The following is a 9,429-nucleotide window of genomic DNA, read 5'->3' on the forward strand; positions in this document are numbered from 1 at the left end:
TATAAATAATCAGCTTTAATTGTCTGTACAAAACTCTCCGACTATGAAAATACCGTTTAAAAAGGCGAAGCGCAGGGGCTGGGGCAGGGCAGGGGACTATGTACAAGGGGGTGGGGGAGGGACACACAAAGCCAGGGGATGGGGGCACCCACCAGCCCCCTGGGAGCCCTGGGCCACCCTGCCATCCATCCCCTCTCCAAAAGCATCAGACCCAGTGGCAGCTCTGAACTGGGGGGACTGGTCAGTGCTGGGAGGATGGAGTAGGCTGGGGGGGGCATCCTTTCTTCCTCACCGTGGGCATGGCTGGAGAGAGGACATGTAGCTGCCACCTTGGGTCCAAACCTTCCCCCCCTCCCCCAATAACAAGGGCGAAGCAGAGGCGCCCAACCCCCCCTGCAGTAGCGGGACCCACGGCGGGGGCAGGCAGGGACAGCGAGAGTGGAGGGCGAGGAGGGGCCCCCGCCGTGGCAGGGCACTGGGAGGCACCGGGTCCAGCTTGGCCGAGCATCCCCGTGCCCTGCAATACTGGGACCGTGTCACTAGAGGTCCCCACGTCCCGTCACCCACGCGGGCTGCGGACAGGGACCGAGCCGTGGGGTGCCCGATCGCTCCTGGGGTGCCCCACGAGTGGTTGTCCCTCCCCGGGAGCCCCCCGCACCCACCGAGCAGCACCCTGCCCGCCGCACCCCCCCACCTTAAAACCCACTCCCAATGTCCTTCCCGCGGAAGGAGCTCCCGTCCCGGGGGAAACTGAGGCACAAACCTCCCCTCCGCACGCACCTCTTGCCCACATCCCAGAGACAGCAGGGCTAGCAGGGGGGCTGGCAGGCGGCTGCCAGCGTGTACCCTGCCCCAGCTAGCCCGATGTGACGGTGGTGCCGCTGCCCAGCTTGATGATCATCTGCTGGCAGTCGTGCAGCGCCCGCCTGTCCCCAAGCTTCTCCAGCGTGCGGGCGGCCTCGGCCAGCATCCCCCCGCGCTGGCCCGGCGCGCCCAGGAAGCTGGGGGGGAGGCAGGAGCAGGAGAGCAGCAGGGCCTCACTGTGCTCCCGCGGCGCCGGGACACTCTCTGGCTCGCTGGCTGCCAGGACAGAGCGAAGAAGGCAGCTGTCAGCCCTGGCCGGGGACACTGGAGGCCACCGACCCTCCCGCGGGTGCCAGGGCAACGGGGCCATTCACGCACCTCAGAGCAGCTGCCACCACTTAAGCACGGGCAGGAAACCCCTGCGTGCCACCACCCTACGCTGGCAGATGGCTGCAGGGTGTCCCCTCCCCATGTCCCACTCCCATGTCCCATCCCTCTTGCCTCCCCATGTCCCACCTTTGTATCGCACCCTCATATACCACCCCCGTGTCCCACTCCCACATCCCACTCCTGTGTCCTCCACCCCCATGTCCCACACCCGTGTCCCACCTGCTTTGCTGCCCTGCACCCCTCTCCTGCGCAGGCTGCGGTCCAGCAGCTGGTGGGTGCGCGTGGGGCTGGCCCTGGCCATCAGTCTGGCCGTGGCTTCGTGCAGGAACACCTGGAGCCCAAACAAGGGGGTCAATGAGGGGCAGCCGGGCACAGGGGCCCAGGGCACCCACCAGGTCTGAGGACGTGGGTGGCTCACCCGGCACATGGCGGGCCGCAGGGTCTGGGCCAGGCGCCGCAGGCTGCTGAGGTCCTGCTGGAAGCCGCGGAGCTCGAGGGCGGACGCCTGGTAGAGGCAGCTGCGCTGCTGGCTGAGGCTCAGCTGCTGCTGCCAGAGGTTGGTGCGGGTGACCAGGAGCAGGTCGCAGAGCAGGAGCTGGACAGCCTGGGGGAGGGCGGCGAGGGGAGCGGGGTGAGCGGGGCACACTGACAGATGGACAGATGGGTGCAGCGGGAGAGAGGAGGTCCCTGCGGGCAGGCGTTGCTGCGGGAGACCCCCGCTGGGCTGCACGGCAGGGGCATTGCACTCCCAGTCTGACACATGCAATGCAACTACAATGCACCCCTGCGAGGGCCAGGGGCACCTCCCGCCAGGGACGAGTGCTCTCCCCCCATCAAGGATGGGCAGCCAGCTTGCCCCCCAAGCCGAGCTCACCTTGTCGATGGTGCCCTTGGTTGGGCTGCCAAGCTCCAGGCTCTCCCGCAGGCAACTGCTGGCCTTCTCACAGTGGCCCAAGCTGGCTTGGCTCCCATCCTGCTTGCTCAGCAAGGCCCTGACGGCTCTGAAGGAGTGCAGGGCAGCGCGGGGAAGGAGCTTCCTGCAAGTGGTGGGGCACACATGGTCACTTCGGGCCCCTTGCTGGGCATGGCTGTGCCCCCCACCAGCAAACACAGTGAATCACAGACATGGTGCTACGGCTGTGCCAACCCAGGAAGGTGTGTGATGAGCTGCCACCCCTCCCCCCCGCTGCCCCCAGCACTCACTCAGAGCTCTGCAGTGCCCGGGGCATGGTCTCCACCAGCGGATAGAGGCGCTCGGCGCCCTCCTCATCTCCCCGCAGCCAGTGAATAACTGTGCCAATGAAGGACGCCCACCACTTGGACACAGGGTCGGTGCCTATGGGGGAAGAAGGGCACAAGAGCTGGGCATCCAGCAGTCCCATGGCCTCCCTCACAGAGGATCCCTTGGGACCAGAGTCACACCAGTCTCACCTGTGATGGCTGCCAAGCCGGAGCAGATGGAGGGCGCGGGGCCGGGCGTGCCGCTGGCATCCGAGCAGCCATTGAGCAGCTGGAGGTACTCGAAGGCATCAGAGAAGCGTCTGCCGGGACAGGGGCTGTGAGCCGGGCCAGCCCCACACCAGGATGAGGGAGCGGGGTGCCCATCCCCATGCACTCACCCCTCTCCCTGGGCAGCAGGGCGGCCGGGCTCAGGCATGGCCACGCAGCACAGTGCCTTCTCCAAGAGGTGCTCACGGAAGAGTTGGGTGACCTGGGCCAGCGGGTCGACTGCGGCACAGAGGGATGGTCAGTGGGGATGCCTGTGCCCCAAAACGGGGGGCGCGGGGTGCCGGGCCGTTACCTGGGTTGCCGGCAGAGCTGTAGATGGTCTCCCTCGGGACGCCCTTGACGGCCCAGTCCCCGTCGACGAAGAAGCGATGGCCCAAGGGGTGACAGAGCCACTGCATGGCGGGGGGCACGGCCCCACCGTGTGACAGGGCCACGCGCCGCGCGCTGCAGAGGAAGGGACGCTGCGGGGACAGCGGCTGGTCAGGGGAGGGGACCAGAGACGGGACCAGCCCCTCCAGCCCCGCAGCAGAGCAGGCTGCACCACACTCACAGCCAAGAAGTGGAAGCAGCGGTGCAGGCTGGCCTTGACCCGCAGGGCAGCCGCCACGTAGATCTCGGCCAAGGCGGCCACGGAGACAGCGTCGCCGGCGCACTCAGCCAGGTTGACGGCGCTCAGCGCCAGGTTGATGGCCAGCAAGTGCCCTCCAGCCTGCTTCCCTGCGGGGATGGGATGAGGGCATCAGCCAGGTGTTGGGTGGGGGGTCCCGGCCCCCAGCCCCCCGCAGCTCAGGGGTCATACCGGCGAGGTGCAGCTGGTGCAGGCGGTGGTAAGCCATGGCGGCGTCGCGGGCGCTCTGACGGACGTGGGCGGGGGGCGGGGGGTCGGGTCGCAGCCCCCCGGCACGGGCAGCCAGCCAGCGGCCCACCCAGAGCCGCTGCAGCAGGTGCCGCAGGAGGGTCCAGAGTAGGCTGCAGGCCAGGTCCCCGTGGGAGGCCGGCAGCGGCCGTCCCAGGGCTCCCAGCGCCGTCCGCAGGTGCTGCGCGCCCTGCGCAAAATCCCCCTGCACCCCCCGGGAGGGAAAGTGCAGGGTCAGCGAGGGGGAGAGCGAGGGGCAGGCAATGGTGTGCAGGGGAGGGAAAGGGGAGGGGGCTTACTCGGTCAAGGTCAAGGTCAGCCTGGCGTCGGTGCCGCCAGAAGAGGATGGAGGGCTCGGAGTGGGGGCGGGTGACGGGCTCCCCGCAGACGAAGAGCCGCACCACGGCCCCCAGCACCAGCGCCGTGTTCAGCGCCCAGAAGGCCAGCGTGGGCCACAGCCACTGCGACCACCCCCACGGTTCGTCTGCACAGGGGAGAGGGTCAGTACCACTCCCCTGCCCTGCATCCACCCCAGGGTCTCCAGCCCCATGCCCTTCACCTCATGCCCATCCCAAGAACCTCCACCCAACGGCCTCTGCCCTGTGTCCACCCCAACACCCTCCACCCCAATCATCTCCCATCTTGGACCTACGCCAAGACCCCTGTCCCGTTTGCCTCCACCCCACATCCACCATCACCACCTGTACCCCATGTCCATCACCAGCATCTCCACCCTAATGGCCTTCACTCCAACAGCCTCCATCCCAACAGCCTTCATTCCAAGACCACCCCAACAGCCTTCATACTTCTGGGCTCCACCCCAGCAGCCTCAACCCAGGTAGCCCCCACCACCCAGCCACCCCAACCTCCTGTACAGCAATGGTCTTTGTCTCAACAGTCTCTAGTCCACGCCCACCCCAACGGCCTCCATCGCGCTGGCCTTTGCTTCATGCCCACCTTTACAGCCTCTACCCCAGTGGCCTCTACTCTCTGCCCATCCCAACAACCACCACCTCGAGAGCCTCCATCCCAACGTCCTCCACTCTGAGAGACAACACCCCATGCCAGAGCTCACCCGTGGTGCCAGGCTCAGCCATGATGCTCCTGCCAGGGCCAGCAGTACCCACAGGGGATGGGGCACCGGAGCCTCGGAGGAGGGAGGCCAGGGGGTTGAAGGAGAGGCAAAGGAAGACGAAGGCGCAGAGGGCCATGCGGGAGCGGTCTAGCATGCCCTGGCTGCTGGGAGAGGGTGGCGGGTGCTCCTGCTTCACCTGCACAGGCAGAGATGCCCTCAGCCCCGGGACACGGGCGTGGGACATGGGAATAGACATGGGGTGTGTAGATGGGGCATGGGATATGGGGCATGAGATGGGTAAAGGGCATGGGGCACGGGGATGGGATACAGCACATGGGCATGAAATGCAGAGTATAGGCTTGGGGCACATTTTGGGGTACAGCACAGGTGCGCACCCCAGAATGCCTCTGCGTCCCTCCCTCCAGCCCCAATCTGGGTAAGGAGCAGCCACAGAGAGCAAAACCAAGGCTCTGGACTCCTCTCCCTGTGCTGGCATCTGGCACACTTCACTCTGAGCACCCCTGGGTCCATGCAGCCCATCCCTTGCCCCACTCAGGGTGAAGGAATCCCCCCCATGCCCCCCCCCACCTTGCCATGGTCGCAGAGTGGGCTGTCAGGCTCTGAGTCGCTGCTGCTGTTGCTGCTGCTGCTGCTGCTGAGCGAGAGTGGGCTGCTGTGGGTTGGAGAGCCCACGTCTGAGGGTGGCGGCGTCAGCATCTCCATCACCTCCGCCTTCACCACCTCCATGGGTGCCTCCGTCTTGGTCCCCCCGCTGCAGGAGCCCACCAGCTCCTTCAGAGACTCTGTGGGGAGCAGAGCATGCTGAGGGGTGCTGGCAGGGTACAGCAGCCTTGGGGCTGGGCCCCACGCACCCCAGGACCTGCTCTTCCACTCACGGTTCTTCTGCATGGCCATCTTCAGGGTGAGGTTCTCCTGCTTCAGCTTCTGGTTGCTCTGCTGCAGGAAGCGGATGTACTCAATCGCCTTCCTCAGGATCGCTGACTTGTTGAGCTGCCGGTGGGCAGGGATGGCTCAGTCTCAAAATGCCAGGTGAACTCCTCCCTCACCCACCCCTGTCCCACCACCCCTGGGCTCCTACCTTGGCCTCGGTGCCCACCACCAGGTCCTTGAGCTCCACGATCTTGTCGTTGATGGAGGAGCGGTAGCGTTTCTCGATGGCGTTGTGCGCCGTGCGCTTCTCCCCCCGGCTCTGCACCAGCGCCGGCTTCCCGCTGGGTGCCAGACGGTTGATGGGCAACTTCTCGGCATCCACCACCAGTGGCACAGTGGCCAGGATGGCCCCTCCGCTCACCAGCGCCTGTCGGGATGTGGGGTGGTGTCAGCAGCAAGTCCCGGAGCGTCCTCCCAGTCCAGAGCTCCCCGGCACTGAGACCTACCGGCACCTGCAGCGGGGCAGCCGAGGCGCTGGTGCTGGTGGCCAGGGAGGTGATGCTGGAGGTCTTGGCACTGCTGGCGTCTGTCTTGACGGCCGTCAGCAGCAGAGAGTCAGCCTTGATGAAATGGGGCTGCAGCAGGACCTGTGGGGTGAAGGGTGGTCAGAAGGGCTGGGGAAAGCCCCTGGGACCACCCCCCTTCCCAGGCCCTGGGCTTACCGGCACAGGCTGGATCTGGGGTGAGACAGGCTGTGTGGCGGGGGCAGCGGGAGCCAGGAGCTGCTGAGGCGGCACACTCTGCACCAGGCTGGGCAGGGTCACGGGCTGGCCTGGCTGTGGGGCGGGCAGGGGGCTGGGCAGGGCCTGCCCCGCTCCCCCAGGCTGCACGGCTGGGCACAGAGCACAGGACAGCGTTACCGGACCCCTTGGCACTGGCCCACCCTGGGCAGCCCCATCCCACAGGGACTCGTCCCCATCCCCTTCAGCAAGACCTCCCCTACAACAAGCCTCCTTCCCACCAAGGAGCCCCAAACCCCCCCTGTGCCCTCAAATCCTCACCAGAGAAGCTGTGCTGGTTCTGGTAGCCCACCAAGGGCTGGGGGTTGAACTGGCCGGGGGACGCAGGGACGAAGGTGGAGGCCAGCACCACACCGGGCTGGGGCTGGCTGCTGGGCACAGCTGCTGCCTCCTCCTTCACACCCGGGGCCGGTGCGGGCAGGAGTGGGGCCGGGGGTTGCGGGGCGAAGGCCGTCATCATGGAGGAGCCTGGGTAGACATTGCTGGTGGGGGTGGCGGGGGGAGGTTTGCTGGGCCCCAGGAAAGTGCCCAGGGTGCCCGGGGTTGGGGGGAGCCCCGAGGGCACGCTGCTGTCAGGGGCACTGAAGGTTGAGTCAAATAGTCCCGAGAAGTCATTGTCCGGCGTGTTCATCAACTGGAGCATGTCTGCAAAACAACCCCCACTGTGCCGTCAGGCCCTGCATCTCCCAAGGGGTCCCCGGGCTGCACCTGTGCTGCCCACCCCAAAGCTCAGCACTTTGGGGATGGATGCGCATAACCCTGGGGCAAAATTCCCCACCAGCCCAGGAGTGTGCAGTGCCCTGCTCCTCACAGCCTCCCACTGCCCTGCCAGTGGGGAAACTGAGGCACGGCGCTTGCAATGGGGATGCTGGAGCCTGGCCACCAGTGGTGAGAGGTTTTCAGCCCAGTCTGGGGGTGGCAGGGCCAGATGTCAGCCTGTTTCTGAAGTCAAAGTGGGCAGAGACAGGCTTGTGTCACCTCATTCACTGATCCTGTGCTGAAACCCCAACAATCCCCAAAGCAGCCCCCGTACCAGGAGGGATTGCTGGGGCTGCAGCAAAGCAGTGGGACACCCGTGGTGCCAGAGCCCCGTTCCAGCCGTGCCTGCTCACAGCAGGGTTAAATAGTCCCGGGGGCGCTGGGGGTCTGCCCCACTCAATGGGACCCAGGGACATCCCCACCGACATGTCCCAACACCCACACCCCGTGGGGTCCGAGGTGCCCTCACGGAGGCACCCACAGGCGCATCCCCCGCCATGCCCCCCCGGGGTGCACACCCCCTCAACGGGGCGCAGCACCCCGAGAGGGACGGCGGCCGCGGCCCTGCCAGGCGAGAGGGGAGAAGGAGGAGCGTGGGCACGGGGCGGAGGTTCCCCGGGAGCAGCCTGCGGCCCCGCTCAGCGCCGGGCCGCGGTGTACAAGCCATGCCACCGCCTCTTCCCGGGCGGCCCGGCCCTCCCCGCGCCGCGGCCGGCGCCAGGCCCGCAGCGAGGCCGGCCATGGGGTGACGCGACTCCGCCAATCGCCGCCCGCCCGCCGCCCCCAGACAGCCCCGAGGCCTCGCCAAGGTGAGCCCGGCAGCGGGTTACTCGCGGGCTCCGCGCCGGAACGACACCCCGCCACGACGCGGTTACTCGCGTTCAGATGCCCTTAAACCCCTTCGCCCTGTGCCCCAGCGGCCCGGCGCGGAGCCCCTCCGCCGGTGCCCAGCACCCCAAAGACCGCTCCTGGGAAGGACGGGGGGCACTTTGTCGCGTCCCTCCCCAAGGCCTCCCCGCGGCCTAGGGCCAAGAGGGCAAAGCCTAGGGGTGCAGAGGGGGGGTGCTCCCCTCCTGCTCCTCTCCCCACCTTGCTGCCACACGACTTTCTCAGCCCCCTCGGTGCTTGGCGCCCACCTCACCGCATGCTCCGCCGGCTCTGTCGCTCCAGGCCATCGGTGCGGACCGGCGGAGCCGGTGGAGCCTGCGGCGAGGCAGCCAAGGGCCCCAAACCCCAACATTTCTTGCTAAGTCCATTACAACGCTGCACCCAGCACCCACAAGACCTCGGTGCCACAGCGGTGCGGAGCGGAGCCCCTCGGGGACCGCGTCCCCTTGGCACGGGGGAGAGGGTCCCCTCGGCAGCACCCCCACCCCACAGGCCCCCCCAGTTCGGTGGGGAGGTGGGTGCTGATGAGGCGACCGGGGGTGGGTGCGTTCGCTCCCTTCCCCCGCGCTCGGGGAACCCAGCCGTCCTGGAGGGAATGACCGCGAGTAACCCCGCTGGCGTCACGCGGGGCGGGGCCAACGGCGACACGATGCTGCGGCCGTGGTGGGGGAGTCGGGGGCCCGTCGGGGCTGTCCCGGCACTGGCACCTCCAGCCCGGGGAGCCCGATGTCCTACCCGCTGCCCCTCCTCGGGACCCGCTGCACCCCGGGCCGCCCGTCTCCCGTGCGACGGACGGGTCGCCGGTAACGGAGCCGTCCCGAAACGCCTGGCTGCACGCCGGCTCCGCACTCCAGCAGATCGGTGCCCCCCCGCCCCCCTCGGAGCCCTGCACCGAGTCCGGTCTGTCCGGTTGTGCCCCGGTACACCGACCGTGCACCGAACCGGCTCCCTTGATGCCGGCTGTGCACCAAGCGCGGTCCCCCGGCCGTGCCCCGGGTCTCGCTCACGCACCGAACCCGCTCTCTCCCGGTCATGTCCCAGTTCCCTGACCGTGCACCGATCCCGATCTCCCCGGCCCCGGCCATGCACCAAGCGCCAGTATCGCCCCGTGCCCCTGCATCGCCACGAGCCCGGTACCGCACCGAGCCCACCTCTCCAGCCGTGCCCCGAGCCCTGGCGATGCCCCCAGCCCCAAGCCCGCTCCCGGCCCCGGGTCGGGACGCACCGTCGATGTCGCTGAGCAGGGCCGTGTCGATGTCGCTGGCCCCGGAGAGGCCGAGGGACGGTGCCAGCCCCTCCAGGGCCGCGTCGTCGAAGCCGAGGGCGCTCATCCCGGCGGCGGCGGCGGCTCCCTGGATGCGGCGGCTCTAGGAGCGGCGGGGCCGCCCGCCCGCCATGGCCGCGCTGCCCGGGGAGAGGGAGGGAGGGAGGGAGGGGACGAGCCGCCAAGTTGCTCC

The 9,429-nt window shown here is 68.1% G+C and overlaps 1 protein-coding gene across 1 annotated transcript; it reads right to left on the reverse strand.

Annotated features, from left to right (window-relative positions):
- Nucleotides 1-9,429, reverse strand: SREBF1 (sterol regulatory element binding transcription factor 1). The gene is made up of 19 exons (XM_061992714.1): nt 9,198-9,429; nt 6,587-6,970; nt 6,248-6,417; nt 6,032-6,172; nt 5,734-5,952; nt 5,531-5,645; nt 5,223-5,437; nt 4,635-4,830; nt 3,859-4,043; nt 3,503-3,764; nt 3,254-3,420; nt 2,996-3,164; nt 2,814-2,922; nt 2,626-2,735; nt 2,398-2,530; nt 2,069-2,231; nt 1,613-1,798; nt 1,414-1,525; nt 1-1,080 (listed from the first exon to the last, which is right to left on the reverse strand). The coding sequence occupies exons 1-19, from the start codon at nt 9,301-9,303 to the stop codon at nt 857-859; spliced, it is 3,366 nt and encodes a 1,121-aa protein (XP_061848698.1). The 5' UTR covers nt 9,304-9,429; the 3' UTR covers nt 1-856.

This window comes from Colius striatus, chromosome 3 (genome assembly GCF_028858725.1).
Source record: "Colius striatus isolate bColStr4 chromosome 3, bColStr4.1.hap1, whole genome shotgun sequence".
Classification (NCBI taxonomy): Eukaryota; Metazoa; Chordata; class Aves; order Coliiformes; family Coliidae; genus Colius; species Colius striatus.

What these genes read in the sequence shown, in the direction of transcription:
- SREBF1 (XM_061992714.1), bottom strand. Translation starts at nt 9,303, where the DNA reads ATGAGCGCCCTCGGCTTCGACGACGCGGCCCTGGAGGGGCTGGCACCG. An exon ending in GGCTGAGCCTGGCACCACGG is followed by an intron (nt 4,044 to 4,634) that starts GTGAGCTCTGGC and finishes TCCCCTGTGCAG; the next exon opens with ACGAACCGTGGGGGTGGTCG. An exon ending in GCTGCTTCCACTTCTTGGCT is followed by an intron (nt 3,165 to 3,253) that starts GTGAGTGTGGTG and finishes CTGTCCCCGCAG; the next exon opens with CGTCCCTTCCTCTGCAGCGC.